Source organism: Taudactylus pleione, unplaced genomic scaffold, assembly GCF_031769625.1.
Source record: "Taudactylus pleione unplaced genomic scaffold, aTauple2 ptg000198l, whole genome shotgun sequence".
In the NCBI taxonomy this organism is placed as follows: domain Eukaryota; kingdom Metazoa; phylum Chordata; class Amphibia; order Anura; family Myobatrachidae; genus Taudactylus; species Taudactylus pleione.
In genome coordinates, this window is record NW_028284600.1 from 7355637 (window position 1) to 7382941 (window position 27305).

Here is a 27305-nt window from a genome sequence, read left to right on the forward strand (position 1 = left end):
TGCAGCCTGGGGTCCCCGGAGCGATGTTCCCCAGCATCGGCCAGCTGAGTAAGGCTCAGCTTATGCAGGCTGCCGGCTTCTGGCTGCTTGCGAGGTCAGGAAGTCTGTGTCTGTGTCCATGGCCTCAGCACTCCCAGAAAACAGGGACAACAAGCCCCCTCTGTCTATCAATCAGGCAGATGCTTTGTGTGCGAGATCACAGGACCCATTCTGCACCTACGCATAACAGGTCCTGTGCAAGCGCAGACTCCCAAACATCGGAGATGTGCGCTAACCATCGGGTTAGCAAACATCTGTGAATCAGGCCCAGATTACGTAAACAGTCTATGAACAGAACAAGAAAATCGTGACTTACATAGCAGGACATGGACAAGGTTTATAAACATGGCTGCAGCAGCAACGGTCATAATACCCAAATAAGCAGCAGGGCGGCCGAACTCAAAGGTGGTTTAAGTGAGGAAAAGCACATGAGGGAAGATTCCTGCCCATGGCAGCTTACAACCTAAAGGGGAGTGAGGGACAGACAGGGGTGACACAGATGGGGTAGACAGTGAGCAAGGAGCATGGGGCAGTGGGTTAGGATGAGAGCTGGATGACCTTGATGCAGTAGTGGGTATGGAGAGCACATTTGAAATTTTTAACAGATGCGGAGAGTCTAATAGGTAGAAGGAGCGAGTTCCAGTGGTAAGCCGCAGCACTGGCAAAATCTTAGAGGAGGGAGTTGGGACCAGAGGCAGCATTTATTGTGGAGCGAATTGGGCAGGCGATTACCTAAGCGTACATCTCTGAAGTGAGCAGAGCGGTGCATGTTAGCCAACGTGTCTGGCATCCATGTAGACCTTTAAAGATCACGCCAGTATATAACAACGCACTGTGGAAAGACTACATTTCTCAGCATGCCAAGCATTCAGATCTACCTCCAGTCCTGAAACATACGGGAGGATTGACCGATTGCTAACCCGATTCAATCCGGTTGTCAGAGTCAATCAGAGGGGCATTAGGTCCATCATAGGCAGGGACCCGACTGGAGATGAGAATAATATAGACAGTCTGAATACTATTTTTGATTTAATACATGATTCTTCATTTTCAGTTTTTTTAATGTTTAGTTTCTTTTATATTTACATATAACTGTAGTTTGCGTATTAACCTTTTGCCCTTGTGTGTTTAATATTTTTGTAATCAGAATTTACCCTTTGTCTTGATTATTCTATAGTTGTAGCTCAGTGGCATTAATATCTAGAACTATCATTATGGATACAGGAGATAAACCGCATAGCCGTATGTAGAACTGTATTCAGGCTGCTGCTGTTGTTGCAATTTATCAAATCTAAGGATAGATGAGCAGTTTGTGCTGAGTGTAGCAGGGTACTCCATTTATACATTTTCCTTTTGTAACATTAAATAATCACCACAAATCAGACTTGTTAATTTTCTATAAACTACAATCATTTATATGCAGCTCACTGGGCTCCTGGCATGTTACACTACACAGTAAACAAACATGAGGAACCTATATCACCAGTATACATTATCAGGGGCGTCGGAACAATTTTATGTTGGGGGGGGCGGGGCAACATAAAATCTTTCTGACGCCATTGGCCCCCCATCCCCTCCCCATCTCTCTTACCAGTTGCTGGGCGGCTGCAGACAGTCAGGCACTGTGCATTATAGCAGTAGGCCGCACAGCCTCTGCACTGCACGGAGTAGGATGTGTAATGTCTTTTAACTTAAAGACCGCAGATTACACCACCTCCTCCATGCGGTGCAAGGGCCGTGCAGCCTATTGCTATAAAGCACAGCCCCTGAGCGTCCACGCCGCACCTTTCAAATGTTTTTTTTTTTTTTGGGGGGGGGTGAGCCGCCCCCTTGCCCCTCCCCCCCCCCACCGCGTATCAACGCCCTTGAACATAACCAATGACAACATTTATTCCCCTACTGGGGTTTAGGGGTCTATTTACTAAGCTGTGTTAGGAGAGAAAGTGAACGGTGATAAGGTACCAGCCAATCAGCTCCTAACTGCCATGTCACAGGCTGTGTTCACCGTTCACTGTATCTCGTAACACAGCTTAGTAAATAGACCCCCTAGTCTCCTAAGAGTCCTACCAGAAAGCAAAGTCTGCAGATAGAACCCCCAAACAAATCCAGAAAAATACGGCACACAACCCCTAATCCGCTACCATCTGCCACATAATGCAAGCAGCTCCAGACCCTCTAGTACCCCTACTGCTTTGGCCAGCCTATGCCGACTACCCGATCACAGTTCCAAGTGACGGTCCATTATGGGCTTTCTTCTGCCCAACAGTAGTCCCTAAATCCAGGGGCCAAGACAGGCCTGTCAGAAGCCTTGTTTCACAAGAAACCACCTAGAATTGTATAAAGGATGATGGCAGACAGAATCTCCCTCTAAATAGTTCTTTTTCCGCCTTGCTTTGGCCCATCTGCAGGAGAGGCAGTCTGGGTGCCCGAAGGGAGTCTCTGTCATTGGCCAGGAAACTGGCTGGACTGGGCCGAGCTATGCTGTTAAAGCTCCTCCTCAACTCTCCATTGGAGAAGGCACCAAAATGTCATGAGCAGGACAGCATGGGGCAGTGGTGTGGCCGAACTCACACAATGGACTGGTATCTTGTGAGATAGGGGCCTTGGGATGGGAGTACCCAATGTAATCCCTTCCTGTGTTCTGGGTCTCTGCCTCACTAGTCCACACACTGCTTATTTCTTTTTGTCGGGGAACGGCACTACAGCTATCCTGGGGATCATCCATAGGGGAGCATTGTGCGATGGCGTTAGTGGGGTACAACGCCCAAGGAAAGCCAGTTATGGTATACAAGGCACTGCCGTGCAGGCGTAATCTGTTTTACATTGGACTCGCTAACTTGTTTCCCCACAGTTGTTATTTTTATTGTTGTTATTATTTCTAACATCAAAACTTATATGGGGAATAATTGCCATGTGGAAATGTGAAAGCCTCTGTCCTGTGTATGTATCGGGGGTCCCGCAGGACAGATGATTTGCCGCAGGTTAGCTGACACCTACTGACCCTGCTTGTGTTGTAGGCGTGGCTGTGTGTAACATCCCATCAGCTGCTGTGGAGGAGACCGCCGACTCTACCGTCTGCCACATACTCAACCTCTACCGGAGGAACACATGGCTGTACCAAGCGCTGCGGGAGGGTACACGGGTACACAGTGTGGAGCAGATCAGAGAGGTGGCATCAGGGGCAGCACGGGTTCGTGGTGAAACACTCGGCTTGATAGGATTTGGTGAGTACTAAACTGTCCATTTTATGTGGTTATTAGCTGCGCCATATAATACATGCTAATATAAAACATGCAATGTGCCAGGGAATAGTGAGTGTGGCAGAGAATGTAGCCTTATTACTGAATCATTATTCTATATAACAATGTTTTTAATTCATGTAAAGGTGTTTTGGGATATTTTTGTCAGCCTCTAATACGAGACCCCACTCCCCAGGTCCAAGTATTTTTGATATGAATTACCAGGACTCTTCACACCTCTATATATCCTGTGACTGGGCACCAATGAAGTCCAGAAATAGTGGTACTCTAGTTAGCGCAGAGGGGCAGCCTTGAGAACACACATTAGGTTTGCCCACGAAAAAACGGAATGACAATAAAATGCGCATTCTACTGGCCGTGAGGGGAAGCCGTGACCTATCTGCTCTGGCTTGGCGGGAAATTAGAATGAAATAGCTTCAGTATTTCTGGACAGTGATTATGAAGAAATTGTCTACAGACTGCAAAGGATTAGAGATTACAAACTGAAAAGTCAGATTTAAATTACTCTCCTCTGATTACATCTGAAGGAAAAATATGAAGGGAAACCTAAGACGAACAGATACTAATTGTAAACACAACAAGCATATTTATCAATATATTTTTGTACTACTGTAGTAGTATGATGTCTGTAGAGGATTAGTAGGCAATACAACAGTATTTGAATTGTTAGAACAAAACCAACTAACTATCTTGAAACATTTACCAGTAAAACCATTTACAGCTATAAGACAAATCATTATTTTGTATTGACCCTTTGCTTTTAATGGAACAGGGTTTCCATATCACAAGACATGCGTTTCACCTGCTGGCTGGGAAAACATATCACTATGAAACACGTATGCCACTTATGATAGCCGTGCTCGTCTGGGGAGGCATAGATCCATAAATTACCAATGCCATTTATATACTGTGCCCCAGCTTTCTCCCCGGTGGAAAGGCCTCCTCACCTGCTTCTGTTTTCTCCTCACAGGTCGCGTAGGTCAGGCCGTAGCTGTGAGAGCGAAAGCGTTTGGCTTCAGCGTTATCTTTTATGACCCATACCTGCAGGATGGAACGGAGCGCTCGCTGGGTGTTCAGAGGGTGTACACATTGCAGGACCTGCTGTACCAAAGCGACTGCGTGTCTCTGCACTGTAACCTGAATGAACACAACCATCACTTAATTAACGACTTTACAATCAAGCAGGTAAGTAAGCTGTTCATTATATATACCGTATATACTCGAGTGTAAGTCGACCCGAATATAAGCCGAGGTACCTAATTTTACCACAAAAAACTGGGAAAACTTATTGACTCGAGTATAAGCCTAGGGTGGGAGATGCAGCAGCTACTGGTAGTAATCCCTCCCCTGGTACTGCCCCCAGTAGTAATATTCCCCCTCTGGTAGTGCCCCCAGTAGTAACACTGTAATCCCGGAAGATGGCTCCCGCAGTGGGAGCAGCAGCCGCCTATGAGAGTCTGACAGACTCTCATCGGCTGCTGAGTACAACAAACACACAGCTGCCGGCGACTGTGTGTTTGGCTGTGTGTAGCGCAGCTGTGTCACAGAGACACAGTCTGCACCGCGGCCCGCATGGTACGCTACTCAACTGCGTACCATGCGGGCATCACTCGAGTATAAGCCGAGGGGGTGCTTTTTCAGCACAAAAAATTTGCTGAAAAAACCCGGCTTATACTCGAGTATATACGGTAATCCTTTTAATTCAAATATAAGTGCTGGGCTGTCTCAGGCCTGGAATAAATAGGATATTTCAGTTTTATTTGACTTTGCTAGTGAAATAAACCAGTTTCTCAACCCCTCTAAGTGTGCCCCCAAATCACACAAATACTATGGTCCTTATGCTGGGCATACACTGTCAGACATTTAAATGACAGCCTGATACCCAGCCGGTATCGTGGCCATACACTGCGAGATATATGTATAGCCACGATATCAGAGTTCCTCCACTGTGTGATAGAACAGGGGAAATTCATGGTGATTGGCTGCCGCGGCGTATACATTGGCAGATGCAGACGACCAGTGATTGGATCAGTCGGACGTCTTGGAGGATTTTTCATGCCTAACCCGTCCGATCATTGTTTATTGGTTCGCAGACATACACTATGCGATTACCCGCTGATAGTCTGTGAAGCGGGCCGATAATTGCACAATGCACAGTATGCCCGATTTTAGATCAATACATCTGTCTATGGTTTAGGAATCTTTAAAAGGACACTCTAAGGAAGCCTGTTTCTCATGTTAGTATTTGTTATACTGAATAATTAGCATACCCAAGGAAATGATTTTTAATGGACTTAAACAAATGTCAGTGTATCTTTACACTACCACCTGGACCCTGGGTCGATCTTGTCTGTTGGAATAAATTGTAACTTGCCTGAGGCCAAAATAATCAGTGAATTCTGTGTTCATTTATTCTGTCTACTTTCTTACTAGAATTTTCCATTGATTGGAACTGAGCAGAGACAAACACATAGTGCAGTTGTCAATAAACATAATTACCCTCGTAGCTGAGCGTGTTGTGTGGCAGGTACAAAGTACCTAGACCTCTGGTAGGGGTCAGCGATAGCGATCACGGTGGGAAGGGGGGGCTGATTACCCGGGAATACGTATGTAACAGAGTGCACACTTTCTGTGCATATTCCCAAGGTCTGGAGGAAGCCAGCTACAAATAGCACTGGCTTTGCTAAACGCACAGGGGCTGTCGCTGAGTGAGTACTACGCGGTGTAACGTTTAAAATCACTGTACGCATGCAGATTTGTGACATTCAATCCCTTTCACCTGTCTCCAGCAGCTTGCACCTCGATGTGCAGTACAGGGAGGGACGTGGGGGGTTCTGCCAGAGGCCAAATGCAGTAAGGGTGTGTTTCCATAAACGCAAGCACAGATGCAGAACGGGAAAAAGGAAAGCCACATCATTGGCAGGAGGTCAGGGGTACGCTTAAACACCGTATGATGATGACTGCCCCACAGACCCTAGCAAACTGCTTGTGATCGTCTGTTTTTGAATACTGATTGGTGCTTTTGAGAGCATGTATGCAAGAAGGGAGGGAGGGGGGGGTAGTCCGGAAGCCGACGGTCTAAATGCCGACCGCTGACTTCCAGACACTGTAATCCCGACTAGGGACGAATGACGCCTGTCATTTGACCGACGACGGGAGACCGGCATCCCGATCGAACAGATACCGGGCGCCGCAGCGGACAGCCGCAGGGGGGGAGGGTTAGGTTTAGGGCTCCCGGGGGGGACTTAGAGTTAGGCACCCCCCCGGGAGGTTAGGGCTAGGCTAGGGGGAGGGAGGGTTAGGCACCCCCTCGGGGGACTTAGGTTTAGGCAGCGGGGAAGGGGGGGTTAGGGTTAGGCACGGGAGGGGGGAGGTTAGGGTTAGGGGGAAAAATAGGTTAGTTTATACTTACCTAGGGACGATCGGGATTTCCTCCTCTGTCGGCCAGCCGTAGTCGGGATGGCCGGCGGTAATACATATCACACCCCTTCTCCATTATAGTTTTTTGCAGTTTAAATGATGCCTAGTAACAATGTGGTTGTTGCATGTAAAGAAAATGATTTATAACATGGTCGCAGGTAGATTGTAACAGTCTTTGACGTGTACCTAGCGGAACGCAACTTACAACTCTGCTTATGTGCAAACATCCGTCCTGCTTTCCTGAGGAGGGGAGCAGAAACGTGCGGAAAGTCTGTGGTTCCTAACTAGGACTTTAGACTTGTTTAGTCGTTTTACGCAACTAAACCCAGTCTAATTGGGGCGCAACAAGCGCAATAATAAATGTGCGCCCAAAAACAATTGAATGGCCCCTTAGAGTCTGAGTCAGAGATGTATGCAATGCCGATATTTTTGCACTCGAGCAATTAGTGGTAAACCGCGCTTGCGTCTGTCACACTGCGCATTGCGTTAAGGAACATGATGGTAGTTACTCACAGCGAATTATTACATGCTGTGTGATTGACAGTCAGGGAGCGTTTGGGGGAGGTAACTGGGAGTGGTGGCAAAGAACGCGGGTGTGTAGAGACTGTTTACTGGGCGCCACAGCCTGCGTCAGTGATCCTGTACGCAGCGAAAATGGCTCCGGTGTCTCAGTTCTCACAAATATTCTGAGTAGTCATAGGGTTACTTCGATAATTAATCTGCGACCGATGATGCGTTGCTTGGACTTGCAAAGCCGCAGGTGGGCGTCTCAATACATATATCCCACCGGCTGTGACATTTGCATATTTTCACACAACAGCTGCGTACACGGACACGATGGCGGCGTTAGCGTACATCTCCGAATCAGACCCTTGATAAAAAGCTCTATTAAATCTCTGGTTCATTTCTCAGCTAACCGCAGGCTACACCCCATATCCATATTCTCCTCTACATTAGAGACTGACTGTGTGCGGAATGCTGCGATACATTCAGGCTTTTATTTGTCAAAAAGAAACCTCAGCTCATTCCAGCGGTGACCACACAAAGAGCTGTGATCATGGCAGACGCTGGCACAGACTGGCGAATATTCCATGAACGTGTTGTGTTTTTGTCGGCAGATGCGGCAGGGTGCTTTCCTGGTGAACACCGCGCGAGGAGGCCTAGTGGATGAGAAGGCTTTGGCTCAGGCACTGAAGGAGGGCAGAGTCAGGGGCGCAGCTCTAGATGTACATGAGACCGAACCTTTCATGTGAGTATCACTAACCCAGACATGTTTTCTAAAAATATAAACATTCTAGAGACACTTAAATGAATGAGCACAGGCATAATGCTTACATCCGTCCTTTCCTGCTCATCCGTTACTCCCCAGCAGTAGACGGGAAAAGAATAAGCATTAGCAGGGCCGAAACTAGGGGGGGCTAAGGGGGCACGTGACCCGGGTGCCGAACTTGAGGGGGCGCTGGGAGGCTAGGTTGCTGTTTTTGTGGGTGCCAAATTATTGCCTTGCCCTGGGTGTCAAAAATCCTAGTTTTGGCCATGGCATTAGCCAATGATCTCATAGGAATACTCGCAGCAGCACAGATTATTTGAGGAGACGTGTACTGATCTTGTGGGAGGCAGTGACCTGTCATATGATTAAGGAACTAGATGGACATGATTCAGAGCCGCTCACTAGCTGAAGTCGCTCGCTCCCAGCGTATGCAAATCCAGCGCACGCCCAGCAAGGAAGGCGATCGCACGGCAAGGCATTAGCACGTCCACTATGTCTTGGCGAGCGATCACTTTGTGTATGCAGACACCCACCAGCCATTCATAAGATGCCCACTTGCACACGTCATCTCCAGGAAGAGCATGAAAACATTGGTACATTGAGCACCATCGGATGTGCTTGCAGCGCTTGAGGTTGACTATACCTTACCGCAAGCACTGCGATCCCTTCAGTGTGATATACAAGCAGGTGACATGCACAATGACGCTGCCTGTTAATTATGCACGCCTATGAAACGGCATCTGAGCTATGGTTACTCCTAGATTTTTTTTTTCCCACTTTGCAGTAACAACACTTACAGCTGACCAGGGCAGCTCCAGCAACTGACTTTTTATGGCAGTGCCATGTTGAACTCTTTAGTAAAAGCTAAGTAACTGCTAATGTTGCTGATATGTGTGTGTACTATTTGGCCGTAATAAGCAGTGTAAATACTATACACCAGAAAATCTACAAGAAGGGAGGGTTAGGGTGTGGGGTGGGGAGGATTAGGGTTAGGCTAGAATTAGGGAGGGTTAGGGTCAGGCACCACTGTGGGGCGTAGATAGGGATAGGCACTAAAGGGGGGGTTAGGTTTAGGCACGAAGGAGGGAGACTTAGGTTTAGGCACTAACTGGGAGGGCTAGGGGGAGTAGGGGGGAGAAGTATACCTACCCGACCCCTGTCGGGATACCAACCATCGGGATGCCGCTGTCTGTATTTTGACAGGCGGCATCCAGACAGCCGGAATTACATACAGATTCCATATTCAAGCATGATGCATTTAATGGACTTATACTCAAAGAGAGAAGACGTAAGCTGTATCTGTGTATATAGGTGGTACTCCCAAAAACACAGAGATGTTTGACACTTGGTTTTCTTCCAGACCACACTTCTATTGGTGTTGTGTCTTTTGAGGCAACTGTGAGAGCACGATTCTTTAAATAAACTGCAGTAGACACTGCTTCCCCTCAAAAATGCTTGAGGCCTGCATCTTTGTGCTCTGGAGTGTAGGCGATGGTCAATTGATGCACAATGCCATGCTTCTTTTACAAAGATTTCCACATCCTTGTTGAGATATTCTTCTCCATTGACAGACCTCAAGGCTTTCACCTGCAAACCTGGTTTGCTTTTTACTAAGCTGTTGCCGTCTGCAATTTTCTTCATCACTTCACTCTTTTCTTTGATGAAATAAATGTCGTTTTTGTGAAATCAGCAATGAATGTTATGAAGTATCAGTATTGATATTTAACTTCCTTCAGACCACACACATCTGTATGCACCACGAACGTGCAGTCAGAGTTGAGATTTGATATAAAAATGATTAGAATAATACAAAGAAGATATGTATAACTTATAAACATCTTCTTTGTTTATTGTAAAATTTTTTATAGTTAACACTCACCAGCTTTGTGAAGCTCCCTGGGACTTCAGGGAGATGAAAGATGAGGCAGCAACAGCTCAGCCTCGCTTCTGTATACTCAGACACTGGGGGTGGGGCCACACCACAGACGGCAAGCTGCACAGAAAGACAACCAATAGAGGTATGCCTTGAGCACTGATGGACACCTTGGATGTGTCATGTGACCAGGAAGTGCACTGCAGTATTTAGAGATTGGAGCTCATCAGCAGCAGCATGAGAAGACTCAGTGATGCAGGTAGGATAATAAATGGACACTGAAGCTTAGTGCAGTGAGAGGAGAGTTACAGTGAGTAGGGGGTGAGCCAGACTCCCAGCACTCAGATCCATGTGTGCCTCTTTAGCCATTGACCTCACCACACATCACAGGTATGCACTAACTCCAAGGGTGCCTCAGCTCTGCTTGTTGATTCTGGAAGTGGACAATGGCTTTGTTTTCCTGTTATACAGCTTTCACACGAGCCTTTCTGTATCAGTCACTGATATTCCTGTAACCATCCCATTAAGAAGTTCCTGGACATTGTCATATACAAGGTGACCTAATCTTTTGTTCCATAGACTATGAGTTAAATATCAACATTGCATAACACGGTTGTGTGCCAAGGACATATAACTGACGACATTGGGTATCTGTTGCTATTACCGTCCATCTTTTATTCCGTACAATGCACTTTCCCTTTACGAATTATGAGGACTCTAACCTATTTGCTGTAGGACACTAATAGCTATGGATTTGTTCTCATATCTGGTACATAAAGCACATCTTGGATTTCTGTAACTTTGGTTTTAGTCCCTATTTTTAAGTAGGTAGTTGTTATAGAACCAAGTGTTCAGTGCAGTGAACCACTCCTCATTGCAGCTCAAATGTTTTGTAGCACCTGAGTCAATATACTAGCAATGTTTTCTGCGGTGGTCTTTGACACTTAAAACAGACTCAACTTTGCTGTTGCGCTTCTTACATTGCATAGCATTCACATTTTTCAATATACATTCAGTTGCTTTGTGTGCGATCTTGTGATATACATAATATTTTTATTTGCTGGGCTTTTCACTTTTAGTGTGCAATTAAGTATTCTCAGCATTTAACTGAACGGGCACATGTTCTTAGAACTTTAGCAGTTTTGTCTCGACAATTTCTGTAGTTAGCTTGGCTGTGTTAGCTTCCAACGCTACCACCAGAATGTCAAATTCATGTGTTAAGTTCTGTAGCATCACCTAAGCAATCTCATTTACTTGTACTCCTACAGAGGTTAACTGCTGGGATATGTATGGATGGCGCTGCGCATATGCAGAAGACCAAACGGCAGCCATCTTAGTAAAGGGAAAGGTACTTCCTTGAAGGAATAACATGGAGGCTGCACAGTAGCATACTCCATATTTCAACAAATTTTCGGCTATGGAGACTTCATAGCTGTATACTTTGCTTTATGCACCAGTTAGCAATGAATGTGGCTGAAATGGCCAAATACACTAATCAGAAGGAATGTCGGCATATATTTAGCCATGTCATTCTTGTATATTATACTTTACATACTGTCACTCAAGGCTCAATTGTGGCATTATAAAGGATTTATTTTAGCAGATTATGGTCAGCTCTTCATAACCTAAATAAATCATTTGTACTGATTTACAGATTTGCTCAGGGTCCACTGAAAGATGCCCCAAATCTGATCTGCACCCCCCATACGGCCTGGTACAGTGAGCAGGCATCCCTGGAGATGAGAGAAGCTGCAGCCACTGAGATGCGTAGAGCGGTCACAGGTATGGTGCCAGCATCAGGTGTATTATTAGGTCCCTCTAAGATGCACTAAGATGCTATACAGGTCTCCCAGTCCCTGCTTCTACCCACTGCTCACAGGTGGCAGTAGAAACATTACATAGTATTGTAAATGAGAGCCTGAAAGGTGGGACAGGAAGCAAAGTGGAGATATAAGCCCAATATATACACATCCTTCAAAAAGAATAAAAAAAGGAAAAAATCTGCGCTGTCTATAATTTGTACTGGTGTTAATATTGTATGTAAACTAAAACACAGATGATACTAAAAACATAAAATACCATATATTTAATACATATTTGAAAAAGTCACATGATCTGTGACGAAACGCGTTAGACGGGACCTACTCATGATCCGACATACCATTGCCAGCTAACAATATTCCGACACCTGTGAATCTCTATCCGGGAGCCGGTTAGCGTACCAGCAGGATTCAGCTGGCTTGCACGTATTGCGGGATCGACATACAGAGATACGCCGCAGCTTTGTTATCCACGGCTCCAGCAGTTTTCACCCTGGATTCCCTAGCCACTGGGCACTGAGGACGGCACTGTAAATAGGGGGCCCCCACACCGCTTGATCTACTGGTCCGTGAGTACTCAGAGCAGTGCTCTAACTATGTAGTACTGACGCTTGGAATGAATATCTTTCAATATAATAATAGTCAAGCGGTTATATATGTGCCTCTAATACAACAAGAAAATTCCCCTAAAAAAACGTTGGGGTTACCTTGGACTTGCTTGACTTTTATCCAATATTAATAGCCCAGCAGAGCCAATATAAAAGTCGGAATATTATAAATGTTTTACAATGCAAATGTGATCTACCCCAATTGCTGCAGGATATACTGATTTACATCAGCTGTGTCCGCTGGAAACAATTACAAGGGTGATCTCTTACATGTTACAAGTGAACTGATAGTTTCCAAGTGGAAACATTGATAATAGACACAAATAGAGACTTTTATACGGATGCCAGCAGCTACTACTTCAATTTAATTGGGAAAGATTGCAAAGATGCTTTACCTTGGTCACTGGCAATTATTTTCCTACTAATGGTTTTTTTGATTCATGATATTATTGTCATTGTTGTGTGTCTTTTCTTAAATATGTATTAAATATATGGTATTTTATGTTTTTAGTATCATCTGTGTTTTAGTTTACATACAATATTAACACCAGTACAAATTATAGACAGTGCAGATTTTTTCCTTTTTTTGTTCTTTTTGATCTTCTCTTCAAACCCACACAGAGTTTGATATCTGCAGCAGTCTTTATTATATTTGATTATTGTTTTAGCGCCAGAATTGTTTCTTCCTTCTCATATACACATCCTTGGCCACAGGCCCATAATCCGTTATGTTTATTCTGCATTCACCATGAAGCTTAGGTCAGCTCAGACATAATTACAGAATATACACACAGTATGCCAAGCCTTTATAGTGAAAGCTGAAATGCACCGATAAAATACGGGTTTAGTAGGTATGGGCGGCGGTTCAAATCCCGACAGCAGCAGCCCGGCAAGGGTGAAGATCCTGTCAGCAGCAGCCCGGCAAGGGTGTGTGTGTGTGCCTGCCTGCCTGCCTATCCCCACCCCCCCACCCCTTGCCCCGCTCCCCCCCCCCCTTCCCCTAGCCTAACCCTAACTGCCCCCATTCTCTCCCCCCCAATTTTCCATGATGAGAACAAATGCAAAGCAGAGGGGAAGAGAGAGATCGTATTGCTTTATAGAAGTTACCTCCCATTGTGAGATCAAGTGGCAAAGGCATAGAGACGCCGGCAATGCCACTGCAATTCCAACCTGTGCGGCCTTATCTCCCCCCAGATTTGGCTGCGTACAAGGATGTGCGAGTCCGGAGGCCCCGTAAGTGTGGATTGAGCCCTATAAATGGTGCATACTACATTACTTGTCTATGGTAAAGAAAGTGCAATATAATGGGCTTCCTGCAAGTAGCAGCCTTTAGTTATACTGTGCAGGATATGGCTCTGAGGGCCTGATTCAGCACCGATCGCAGCTGCGTAAATCACACACAATACGGCTGCGAAAATACACCAATATCTGCCACCGCTCAGCCAGCATAGAGACGCCCACTATTGTGTTCTCACATCCGCAATACCTCACAGTCCTGCGTATACATCAGTAACATCGAAGCACATCTGCCTGTCATGCACAATTACAGCTGCTCTGACCCATTGCAGAAATAGCTAACCTCATCGCATGCAGTGAGTACACCAGCTGTGTAGGCAATCGCAGTGGCTAATTTATGCACGCCCATGCAACGGCATTCAAACACACAGGCATCCCTGCGTTTCTGCAGCTACCCCCCAACGCTCACGGCCTGTCACTCACTCTACGATGGCTTCCTGTCTACGTGCATAATCATAGTGCATGCGCAGTACGCACCATTCAGACGATCTGCGTACGCGGTTGCAATGTGATCTGTGCTAAATCAGGCCCCGAGTCCGCTGGGTGTCTAGTACAAAACATGACGGGTTGTGATTTCATTTCTCCAAAGGACGGATTCCAGATAGCCTCAGAAACTGCGTCAACAAAGAATTTCTAGTAGCGGCAACGCAGTGGCCAACCATGGAGCCACCAGGGACAAACATGGAGCTGAACGGTGCCACCTACAGGTGAGAAGGTTTTGCTATCCCAAACAGATACTGTAGATTTTTTTTTTTGTCAAATTAGTACATGGTATGACAGCACTGACTGTAGAATAGGGGAACTTTTTTTTTTTTTTTTTAGCTTTAATAATACCATGCATTGGAAACTACCCAGGTGCCAATTGTATATTTATTATTACTGCCATCTTTCCATTGTCACAGATCTGTCTGTGTGCAGCCGATCCAGGGAGAGAAGCGCTGATGGACTGCCTCCAGCACGTAAGTTCCCCATTTCTCTCCTCATAACTGTTACACATAAACTCTTACTCTCAAACAGGAGCATGATACTGTCCTGGGGTTATACCGATGTACAGCCGTGGCCAAAAGTTATGAGAATGACACAAGTATTGGTTTTCATAAAGTTTGCTGCTTCAGGGGTCTATTTACTAAGCAGTGTTAGGAGACAGAGTGAAAAGTGATAAGGTGCCAGCCTATCAGCTCCTGTCATTTTTTTTCAAACACAGCCTGTGAGATGGCAGTTGTAAGCTGATTGGCTGGCACCTTATCACTTTTTACTCTGTCTCTTAGTAAATAGACCCTTAAGTGTTTTTAGACCTTTTTTGTCAGATGTTACTATGGTATACTGAAGTAAAAGTACAAGCATTTCATAAGTGTCAAAGGCTTTTATTGACAATAACATTAAGCTTATGCAATATTTGCAGTGTTGACCCTTCTTTTTCAAGACCTCTGCAATTCGCCCTGGCATGCTGTCAATCAACTTCTGGGCCACATACTGACTGATGGCCGCCCATTCTTTCCTAAACAATGTTTGGTATTTGTCAGAATTTGCGGGTTTTTGTTTGTCCACCCGCCTCTTGAGTATTGACCACAAGTTCTCAATGGGATTAAGGTCTGGGAGTTTCCTGGCCATGGACCCAAAATTTTGATGTTTTGTTCCCCGAGCCACTTGGAGCACCTTGCCATAAGGCAAAAGTGATGATGAACAATGCCTTTTCCAGCATGATAGTTATCAAACTGTTCTTGGATGGTTGGGAGAAGTTGCTCTTGGAGGATGTTTTGGTACCATTCTCTATTCATGGCTGTGTTCTTAAGCAAAATTGTGAGTGAGCCCACTCCCTTGGCTGAGAAGCAACCCCACACATGAATAGTCTCAGGATGCTTTGCTGTTGGCATAACACAGGACTGATGGTAGCGCTCACCTTTCCTTCTCCGCACAAGTGTTTTTCCAGATGCCCCAAACAATCTGAAAGGGGATTCATCAAGAAAACAACTTTACCCCAGTCCTCAGCAGTCCAATCCCTGTACTTTTTGCAGAATATGTCTGTCCCTGATATTTTTCCTGGACAGAAGTAGCTTCTTTGTTGCCCGCCATCCTTCCAAAAGTCTCCACCACTCTGTGCGTGAAGATGCACTCACACCTGCCTGCTGCCATTCCTGAGCAAGCTCTGCTCTGACGGTGCCCCGATCTTGCAGCTGAATCAACTTTAGGAGACTGTTCTGGCACTTGCTAGAGGTTCTTGGGTGCCCTGAAGCCTTCTTCACAACTATGGAACCTCTCTCCTTGAAGTTCTTGATGATCCTATATATTGTTGATTTAGGTGCAATCTTACTAGCAGCAATATCCTTGCCTGTGAAGCCCCTTTTGTGGAAAGCAATGATGCCTGCACGTGTCACTTGCACGTAACCATGGTTAACAGAGGAAGAACAATGATTTCAAGCACCATCCTGCTTTTCAAGCTTCCAGTCTGTTATTCTAACTCAATCAGCATGACAGAGTGATCTCCAGCTTTGTCCTCGTCAACACTCACCTGTGTTAACGAGAGAATCACTGACATGAGGTCAGCTGGTCTTTTTGTGGCAGGGCTGAAATGCAGTGGAAATATTTTTGGGATTAAGTTCATTGTCATGGCAAAGAGGGACTTTGCAATTAATTGCAATTAATCTGAACACTCATGACAGTCTGTAGTGTATGCAAATTGACATCATATAAACTGAAGCAGCAAATTTTGTGAAAACCAATACTTGTGTCAACTTTTGGCTATGGCTGTATCCTCATACACCTAGGCCACTATCCATTTAGCCTCAAACATTATTTTGGTGTAAATGGAACCCCTGGCCTATCCAATTATCCCCGAAAACCAGCACTTACCGGGAATTTTGGCTTGCCTGCCTGATAGACTGCACAACAATGAAAATGTTTCCGATGTGAAAATAGTTACTTCTAATTGATTTCAGCATGCAAAGAATGAATATGACATTTAAAACTCTGTTAGCTCTGAGTTCCGAGATATAGCCCATTTATGACGATGTAGGGGTATTCCTAGCGAAGTGGGCAGAATGGAGAGAATCTTAGCAGCAATCTGCGTTCTGCGCAGAGGGGGCGGGGCCTAATGACCCAATTAAATGAATCAGTTATTTGTCCCCTCCCCTATTTAAATATATGCGATTCACAGGATTACCCACACAAGATAACTGTGGTGCACTGAGTGACAAGCATAGTGAGTGATTCCACCAAGACATTTCAGCAATGGGACAAAGATATCAGGGTGGGTGATCACTACTGTTGGACAGTGACAAGAGATGCCCCAGAAGAGGAGTACAAGCGACAAGCAAAGAGAAAGCACCCCCATGAATAGGCCACTATATTAGATAGTACTTTCCTATGCTGTATGTTTGTTTTGTTTTTGTGTTCTTATTTGTGATTGAATTGTTTTAATTCAATCAAGAAAATAGATTTTAAAATAGCTTTTCACTATGACTATATTACTAATGTACATACACTATAGTGCAAGTAGTATAGCTAAAAAAATAGCTAGTGAAAACATTCTGAAGTAATTTGTTTTTTTTTACCTCAAATTAGTAATGTATGACTTTTTAGAAAGGAAACTAATTAAGAGAGTTAATTTGTTGTACAGTGATATCTGCCCCGTTTTCATGTCGGCGATCGGGAAGACACACAGGTTGCACAGAGCCTGTGAATTTTCTCACTAAAACGGGACATTTTTCTCACGAGGATAAACGGACCCTGATTGGATAGCCAGATACTGAAAATTGCAATAAACACCCCATTATTTTCGTGAGAAAAATTGTTGGGGCTAATTAGATACTGGTCTTAGAGTCTATAGTCCATGTGGTGCGATAGGCCTAGTGTGACTGAGACGCTCTGAGATGTGTAGCATACGGTCTCTATTTAAATTATGCATCTTAATCGCATTTCTGATGCAGCAAAGAATCACTCACAGGAGCCTATGTATCAAACCTTGATGTGAGATAAAATTGTGAAATATATATCACCAATCAAGTCCAAACTATCATTTGTAAAACACAGCCTGCAAAATGTAAGTTAGAAGCTGATTGGTTGGTGATATATATCTCACATCAAGCTTTGATACATATGCCCCCAAATGTATTAGGGATGCTGGGCTGCGACTTTAACTGCACAGGAATTAGCTTTAAAGGTTTACAAAGGCGCAGATGAAGGACAACGGAACTTGGCGTGAGGAAAAACTGCAGCCACTTGCATCATAGTAGTTTGTATACAGATTCAGACTCAGTCGCACATAGATGTACTAATGCAACACATCATATTGATCAGTGCAATCGAGCATGCTATGCACAAATGCTGCAGGCTTACTCTTTGCACAATATAAAAAAATTAAATAAAAAATAAGTAGTCCACAAAATAGTTACCATCTTGTAATAGATGCATTTTCTGTACCATAAATCTTGGTATATACTTGACAATACTATTGGACGATTTGTCATGTAGAAGTGAATGGGAACGTCGCATCACTCAGTGTGTATGTCCTATTGCACGCTCCCCTGCATTGTATCGTCAGATCTGCAGGCAGACACCATACTTCTGGAGGAGGTGGGGAACAATATATTGATCGGTCCCTTGGAGTTAGGTTGTGTTTGAGAGATTTTTAGTTTCATAGTAAGAAACGTGACATTTGTAAATCTAATTTAAAGTGCGTAAATTTGTTTTATTTAACCATTTCATGAGTCACATTTTACTTTTTTAAGTCTGGGGTGCAATAAATCCCTTTTGCCGACTGTAAAGCAAATGCTGTTTGCAGTTCTGTCTATAATTTTACCTAGAAAGCTGCCAGGACTTGGTACAGTTATACTAAGTTTTTTTTTATTTAATAAAATAAGCAGGAATAGTGGGGGAGGGGGGTGTAGATATATATACAATATATATATGTGTAAATATCTATATATTTCTATTTTTTTTTTAAACCATATTTGTTGGATGTGCCTCCTATACTAGATTAGAGCAGATTACGGAAAGTAGAGAATTGGCCCCTTTTCTCCATCACCTGTATTTAGTAAACCAATCAGGTCTATTGTTTCTGCCAGCACCAAAGCCTTCAGTGTAAAGTGAATATATTACAGCGGCTTCTCACACCCAGGTTACATGGATCAGTAGTGCTCATCTGTTATGGAGCTGCGAGTGAGAAACTAGTAACTAAATGTAACCAATGACAGCCAGGGTTATTGGTGTCCCACACTCCCAGGAGATCCTTTCTACCTGCTGTTATGTTGTTGCATGGACCTCACCCATACAGAACATTCCTCCATCCATTCAGCTAGCAGAATGGGCAGTGCTCAGGGTCCTTACTGACAGCTCATTGGAGGGGAAGGCAGTCAGAGAGCCAATCACTGCCCTGAGAATGTTACATACTATTGTTACATGGAGCAGTTCAGGTTTTGGAGGCACTTTCTTTGGTGAATATCTTTTTGCTACCTCTTTAATACCAAATACAAGATGAAGCTGTTAATGGGTGTTGTCCTGCTTTTCTCTGCACAGATTCCTTACTGGCTTCAGCCAGCTCTCCTGCAGTCACATAAGGAATAATTCATTACCACTCATCCCTCAGTGCCCATTCTACCCAGCAACCTCAAACACATGGATTGCCCTGCGCGCCATCGGAAGAAGCTCGGTTCATTAGAGGCCAGTGACTGACAAAAAAAAGGACCGTGAGAACTTGTAGCAAGTCGGGACAATCGTGCAGCTATATATGGAGTGGTCAGCAGACAAAGCAACCAGCCAGCACGACCACACAACCATGGAAACTACACACCTACAAGCACACAACAGGGGATACGTAACATGTCGGGAAAGGGTGGGGAGGGGGTCCTATGTGAGCAGCAAGGTCTCTGTCCTTTTACCTTGTTACGCCTAACACACTGCTGTCCTTGTCCCTTTGGGAAAACTTGGTGCAAACTCTGGAAGGGACCAAGATATGAAATCCAGGAATGTCCCCACGCTTGGGACAACGTTGAGACCTCCACTAGCCGTCCATGCTGGGGTAGTCACCAGACTGAAAAGGGTCATTTGTCATGATGTTTGTCTCTCGTTTGTCCATCTGCTCCACCGGCTCAGGAAAAATCTAACGTCTATATATGAAATAACTATTTTGTAACACTGAATTCCACACTTTGCTTTTTTTTTTTTTTTTTTTTATTACTTTCCATTTTACCTGTTACATTGATGTAGACTGACTGTAGTATTGCACTTAATGTCCTGTGTGTTCTGAACTGCGTTTTAATTTTTGAAATGGACAAGAAATTCAGGCATCAGAGACTGCTCCAGACACTTTGAAATAAAATTAAGAAAGCAGAAAAAGATAATGGTCACATCTTAGTCCCGATGGCACTTTCTGGGCAAGGGAGATAACACAACTTGTGTAATACCAGAGAGCAGCAGTCCTAACCATAGCACAATGTTCTGGCAGGTTAGGGACAATATCCCAGCGGTCACAATACCGACTGCGGAAGCCCGATGGCTTTCTGTGAGTATTCTAACCCTAACCCACCAATCCTGCACTGCAGCCTAACCCTAATACTCACAGTCATGAATCTGCTGCCGGTATTGTGACTGCCGGTATCCTGCCTACATCCCTTCCTGACCACCGCAGACATTTTCCCAGTATACCTCCTACACTCACATGTTCTGCAGATGGAGCTGTGATTAGATGATTCTAAGAGAACCATGGCTTTAGGTGCATATAGACAAGTTAACAAGACACCCCAGAACAGTAACACAGTCTCACTCCATTCAGGACATAGTAAACACATTGCAAGAAAAGGTTCACAGCAAGATGATGTATTTTTGTGTCACATTCTCAATCAAGTTCAAGCTGGCAAACTGCACACAATCACTTTAGAACCTAATTCCTGCATGTGGGGAGGAGGGGGGAGAAGTGTTTCTGAACAAATAAATATAAAGTTTTCTGAAATTGGGAAAAAAAATAAAACAGGTGACTCAGGAGAAGAAAGCACGCGGGGGGGGGGGGCACAAAAGGTATCCCCAAGCTCTTCTCCTATAACTTAGTAACTATTTCATTACCACATGTCATTATTTCATAAAAGGAAAATTAAAAATGGTTTTGATCTGACACCTGAGACCATCATTGCTTGTGCAGGTGGCAGGCCACATATAGTGTTCTTACCACTGGTGTGTAGAATCCTAAAATTAAAAGTAACCTTAACCCCTTTATTGCTTGAGACAGCTACAAGCCATGTGTGTGTAACTGTGCAAAATACAACGCTTGGCCTGTCTAGTAATGCCAGGGTTAAAATGAAGTGAGGGGCAATTTAAAACAAGAAGTGAAAAATGAAAATAAAGCTTTGCAAGTTTAAAAAAAAAGAAGGGGAGGGGGGGGCAGGAACCAGGGGCAAAGCAAAAACGTGACCGGCCCATTTCTCTGATGGGTTTGATCATGGGATTTTATACCTTCAAAGTCCTCTCTCTCCCCTGCTGCACAACACATGCATTATACGCCAAGATTTACAACCCAGAGTAGTAGGGAGAGACAGAATGAAAAACAAAACAGTGTCCAGTCCTGGTAACAAAAGGATGTTTTCATCGGAGCTACAGGTGCGGTTTTCCGGGACTGGGTGGGCTGGATCACTCCTCCACGCGTCAGGCCTCAAGCAGATGAGGCAGGGTCCCATTACCTCAGGTCCCAGTAATGACACACGGTGTGTGTGTGTGGATCAGCCATTACTCCAGGGGATCTTCTCACTCGTCCTCATCTTCTTCGTCCTCCTCTCCATCAGACAGCGCCGTGCATGGGCGGATCTGACGATAACCATCCAGCCACTTTTCCACCATTTGTGTCACTAGTGGGTGGTTACGACGGCGGGAGCTTTTTTGCATGGCTACCAAGACTCCGCCTTCAGTCACACAACAGTCCAACCATTCGCGCAGGAGCTTCTCCTGCTGGTCCTCATTGCCGAGCTGGGAAGCAAAAACACAACGGCTTTAACATAGGAATTCTCAGTACTCATCAGATAGGAAATAGATTCAATGGTCAACCAATCTTTCTTATGCTGGGCATACACTATACAATGATCTGTCAGATATCTGTCCAATCTGGCTGGTTGGGATGAAAACCTGGTAATGTATGGGAGTAAATGACAGTCGGTCATAAGGTTTTAAACACTGGAAAACGGACAAAAATTGTTTGTGAGTAAATGGTCAATTGTCATTTGCTCCCATATTTTACCAGGTTTTCATTCCAGCCAGCCAGCCAGATTGGACAGATAATTGTATAGTGTATGCCCAGCTTTAGTTGCTAGTGGAAAAATGAAGGAAAATCTAAAAGCAAATATATTTCTATTTAAAAAGTGGCCACAATTATATTTAAAAGCATTTTTATTCCCTTACTATATGCATTGTGCAATTCTTCTCAGACTTGATCTTACTACATAATATAGTGTATACAGTTAAGCATCTCTCAACTGCTCTATCATATGGCTCTTCATTGTAATTCTAATAACCATTCCAAGCAATAGCACTTCACACAATTCCTCATTCATTTATGTTAAGGTCAAGTTGTGCAATTCTTAAGTGCTTACAAGATAATACATAAGAGATGGCTGAAGCACCGTCTCACTGACTGGAAGGACTGATGAGGAGATTAATGTGGGCACCTAAGTAGCAGCTTCTGGCTGCCTATTTAATGACAGGACAACCATTGTGAAACGGTTTAATACCCTGCGGAATAGATTACCTGTATACTTGTGAATGCTACTGATAGCGCTTATAGGGGGGAATTCAATTGTTTTCTGAGCCGCTATAATTAATGGTCTCCCGACGGAGCAATTCGATTGTTCTGGGCACCTATTAATATTCGCGCCCAAGAGACCGGTTTTAGCCATTTAAAATCCAGTCCAAAGTCCGGGTTGGCGTGGCCAAACAGCAGTCTGGATGCCTAAAACCAGGACTTCGTACATTTCAGCCGGCCACCTCAGGAGGGTGTGAGCAGAAATGTGTGCATTCGCGTCTGAATGCAGCAATTGTTGCTCCGTTCAGGGTGTCCATGAATTAGCTCGCAGCCTAAACAATTCAATTCCCCCTATAGACCATTATATGAAAGTCAAGCTGGGTACACAGTCTATGCATGGGGCATATTCAATTGGGTGCAAGAATAGCAAAAATCCTACACCTGCAGGGTTTTGCCTTCAGGTGCGGTATTTTTGCTATTCATTTAGGTGCAGGGTTTTGCCTTCAGGTGCGGTATTTTTGCTATTCATTTAGGTGCAGGGTTTTGCCTTCAGCTGCGGTATTTTTGCTATTCATTTAGGTGCAGGGTTTTGCCTTCAGGTGCGGTATTTTTGCTATTCATTTAGGTACAGGGTTTTGCCTTCAGGTGCGGTATTTTTGCTATTCATTTAGGTGCAGGGTTTTGCCTTCAGGTGCGGTATTTTTGCTATTCAATTAGGTGCAGGGTTTTTGACTTATTGCACACCAGGATGTTTTTTTTGCGCACCTCTCCAGAGCACGACCAATTTTTCCTAACATCCACAATTTTAGGAAAAATAAAGTCGGTAAATGCTCTGGGATCCCGGCGGCATCCCTCCGAGTGAGAATGTGAGTAAGTTCAGTGTGCCTCCCTGGAATGGGCGCTGGGAGAACTACATCTCCCAGCAGCCCTTGCCCCTCCCACCACCGAGAAGATAGAGGGGTGGCCACCGGGAGCTGCAGCGACCCCCGGACAGGTGGAGTGCAGAAATGCTTCTATTATTTTTTTTTTTGTGCGATGCGGGGTTTTGAGAGCTGAAAACCACTTTTTTCTTTTAATTGGAGACCGCGGGTATCAGTAGCACGCATACCCACGGTAATCCAAAATTGGGCGTGAGGTTTCTTTTTCGATAAACCTCGCGCCCAATTGAATATGCCCCTATGTGTACCCAGCGCAGCATTGCTGGCAACGGGACCCAGCATGCAGCAAGTGCATACACACTTGCCAATGCCAGGTACGATGGGGCTAAGGGGGGGGGGGTGAAGGATATGCCACGCTGCATTCATTCATGATGCATGGCATCGTTAGCGACATCCCCCGTCGGCCCTGCATCTAAAATATAGTCTACGGTGTGCCCAGCATTAAGTTTGGCTGGCCCAAGATCTGTGGCAAATAACAAAATACCCATCTGTGTGACTTGTGTAGCGAATCCGTAACAAACTACAGTACAACATGCAATGACCGGCGACAGGCTCACCTCTTGCGCAGACAGGAAGTGAATGTGCAGGAGTTTCCTTTCACTGTCCACCAGGGGGAGAAAAGTAACCGTTACATCGTCATCTGTGTTTAGATTTGCGCCAGCCCCACGATTGTCATAGCCGTCGTTCTCCATGGCGACCAGGGCAGAGAAGTGGCCTCTTGTGTAGCCCAAGGCAATAGGGCTTTTCCAACAGAAACTCTGCTCCCACAGAAGCGGTAAGTAGACTCCTGATGGAGTAAGCACAGAGGTGGTTACCTATAGCACAGCCATGACACTTCCAGCTACAAAGACTTATAATGGCCACAAAACACTTTACACACAAATTACATTTTAGCTTATAAACCTTCTAATCAATGCAAGTCCTCTGCTGACAGCTAAATAATATCAGCCCCCACCACTGGGTGGTGTTCTCTCTCCTCTCCAGCTCTTCTAGCCAAGCGCACATCATCAGGGCTGCAGAGGGCTGTGTTACGTAACTCACATAATGGCTGGAGAGGTTTAGCCCCTATGGCACTCTGGCCAAGCGGCAGGATGAATCCATGTGTAAGCAGCTTTGGTCTACCCAAACAATTTCTATATACAGGTTTGTTTTTTTTCCCAGGAGCATAAAGGACTAAATATCTATCAACAGGGAAAATGTAAGCGAAGGACTTCATAGAGAAACACACACACACACATATATATATATATTTATATTTTAGTATATATGGGGACCTAAATGATACATTGTATTATGCAAAGTACATTAGCACAAAGTCAGTAACGGTTGATGGTACCTTGAAAGCGAGTGTATCCCAAAGTCTCCCCGCGGAAGCTCTTGTAATATTTCACTCCATATACTATGATTGGTCTTCTAAGAATATGAGCAAGAACAAAGATGTGCGTCTGTTCCAGGCTGGCCCCTGGCTGTGACACAAGGATAAATACACCACATAAGAGGCTCTGTAACAGGAGGAGCACTACACCAGAAATACATATATATTTATATAAAGCTACATGTAACAGTATCAGATGCCTCTCATGTCCTCTCCTATACTCACTACGTCTGGTTGGTTGGGGGTCACAGAGGAAGAGTCAGAGGGCCACATAGATGGCTGATGAGACCATACCTCGCAATATGGCAAATGTAAATAAACCATCACAACTTACATTCTGTTGTGAGACCGCACGAGCCGAGGAGACAACATTGCTCCCTCGGTTCCCTGCTCTTCTCCTGTCATGGGGGTATATGTACTAAACCTTGGAGAGAGAAGTACCAACCAATCAGCTCCTGTCATTTTTTCAAACACATGACAGAAGCCGACTGGTTGGTATTTTACATTCTCCCCCTTGGTGAGCTAACAAACGCCAGACTCTATGCTGATAGCACACACAACTCTCCAACACCAGCCTCTCCCATATAGAAAGATGATGTGTGCCTGGTAGCAGGCATACACTGCAGCTGTGGCTAAACGGGATGATAACTGCACACAGTGTATGGCCATCTTTACTCTACTCCCACCGTGATATGCCCTCTTGTCTCTATGCCCCTTCCACCCGGACATCCTTACCCCTGTATAACAGCTGTTCTGTACCCTGCTATTACATCGTATGCACAGTATTAGGCTTCCTGTATGCCAACTACTTGGCCTGCCGGCTTGTCTGTTATATGCTCTTACATTTTTGTGGAGCCTAAAATGAGGATAATAATTTCTGTAAGTGTTGCCACACAGGACATGCTATATAGTAACTACAGGTGTGGCAATCACATTTAGTTACATGATCTTTAAGAAGGAGATGGTAAAGATGGATAACCCAGCACAATCAACATGTAAATGTCATTAGTATATTAATAATAAAATGTTTTCACTGAACAATGATAAACATTTCAAAGGACCTGAGATTGAGTTGAACATCCGATATGCCCACACACATACGGATACGATTGGGTTCAAGTAACGACCAATCAAAATGAACTACTACATACATCTAATCTCTTTTGGATCAGATTATGTTACGTGGTGAGCGTGCCACACAGGCAGCAATATTTTAAAGTCTCAATAAAAAGGATTGAATTGCAAAACAATCACTGTCCTCTGTGGACGCCTTATAGACCGGAGAACGGAAGCGCAAAATTTACATATATCAAACTATTAATATTCTTGCTTGACGCAAAGTCATTTTGCAACAGTGGGTTAAATACATGGAAGATGCCTCAGTGATAGGCCAAGTAAAGGCGGCACTGGTGTGAGCGGGTATTTGAATGTATATGTCATGTATTAAAGTAACCTGTGGTTACCTGGCAGTGGTGGAACTACAAGCTCCAGAAGGAAGGCATGCCTGCACAGGTGGCTTGCCGTCACAGAACTAGGCCAAGAACTGATGTAAAATCATTAAATTCAACTAGATTTCGTCTCCTGGGTTTAGGCAACAATAATCTTTGCAGGAAGCTGCACATTGCACTTAATTCTACTGTAATTGCCCAATCTGCCTCCTCCCATAGTCCGGCAACGCTGTGCTGAGAGGTAAAATGACAGCTAAGTGCTGCACTCTGCACTTGGAAAAGCAGAATGTGATTAGAGGGCAGATGGTGCAATTACAATTTTAGTAAGGGCACCGCAGTGTACCCGGCCACTGAGTGCAGGTTGGCGGTCGTAGAGATTGCAGGGTCCCAGAATTGGAGTTAGAAGGGGAAATGCTGGGCCTGTTACGTGCAGAATGGCCTAGTAATTGAGGAGGGCATGGGATCACATTAGGCACCTGGCTCTTGTTATAATGGTAAATGAAGGTGTAGGAGCTTTGTGATAGGAAGTGCCAGAGCAGAGCTTTGTGGGAAGACTCCCCGATAAACGGATGCCACTGCCAGAGGTATGTGTGCCATTCTGTACAGTATGGGGCAGCTACAAAGAAGTTCAGTTACAGTTTAAAATGATCCCTATTTTCATAGATCGTTTGCATTAGCCCATGCATATAATTAACCTATACATGTGTCTACATACATCTTACCCCCGTGCGCTACAAGTCGCGTTAAACATAACGTGTGAACACCATACGACTCAGTAGTGCCAGACATCTTTTCGTGCAATTTTTTTACCTTCAAATGCATCTTATAACAAAAGTGCTGCGACGCTAATGTAGCATTTCACATGAAACACACCCGCAGCTACACACCGAATACATGCATGATGCATGCAGACACACCCGCAGTCACACACAGAATACAGGCATGACGCATGCAGACACACACAGAATACAGGCATGATGCATGCAGACACACCCGCAGTCACACACAGAATACAGGCATGACGCATGCAGACACACCAGCAGTCACACACAGAATATAGGCATTATGACGCATGCAGATACAGCCGCAGTCACACACAGAATACAGGCATGACGCATGCAGACACACACAGAATACAGGCATGACTCATGCAGACACACACAGAATACAGGCATGACTCATGCAGATACAGCCGCAGTCACACACAGAATACAGGCATGACGCATGCAGATACACCCG

General features: G+C 44.7%; 2 protein-coding genes across 3 annotated transcripts in view; one reads left to right on the plus strand and one right to left on the minus strand.

The window, feature by feature from the left end:
- CTBP2 (C-terminal binding protein 2) overlaps positions 1-20535 on the plus strand; it is a 34229-nt gene extending 13694 nt beyond the window's left edge. Inside the window, exons 4-10 of the mRNA XM_088476882.1 lie at positions 3057-3263; positions 4270-4484; positions 7838-7968; positions 11517-11644; positions 14176-14293; positions 14489-14545; positions 19101-20535. Of these exons, the coding sequence (XP_088333008.1) occupies positions 3057-3263; positions 4270-4484; positions 7838-7968; positions 11517-11644; positions 14176-14293; positions 14489-14528 (839 nt within the window). The 3' untranslated portion in view covers positions 14529-14545; positions 19101-20535. The remainder of the gene's footprint in view (positions 1-3056; positions 3264-4269; positions 4485-7837; positions 7969-11516; positions 11645-14175; positions 14294-14488; positions 14546-19100) is intronic.
- The window catches only part of ZRANB1 (zinc finger RANBP2-type containing 1), a 75745-nt gene continuing 68823 nt past the window's right edge, over positions 20384-27305 (minus strand). For both annotated transcript variants that reach the window (XM_088476884.1, XM_088476883.1), the window contains exons 8-10: positions 24580-24709; positions 23801-24030; positions 20384-21536 (exon numbers count right to left, since the gene is read on the minus strand). In XM_088476884.1, coding sequence (XP_088333010.1) covers positions 21318-21536; positions 23801-24030; positions 24580-24709 — 579 coding nt within the window. In that variant the 3' untranslated portion in view covers positions 20384-21317. The remainder of the gene's footprint in view (positions 21537-23800; positions 24031-24579; positions 24710-27305) is intronic.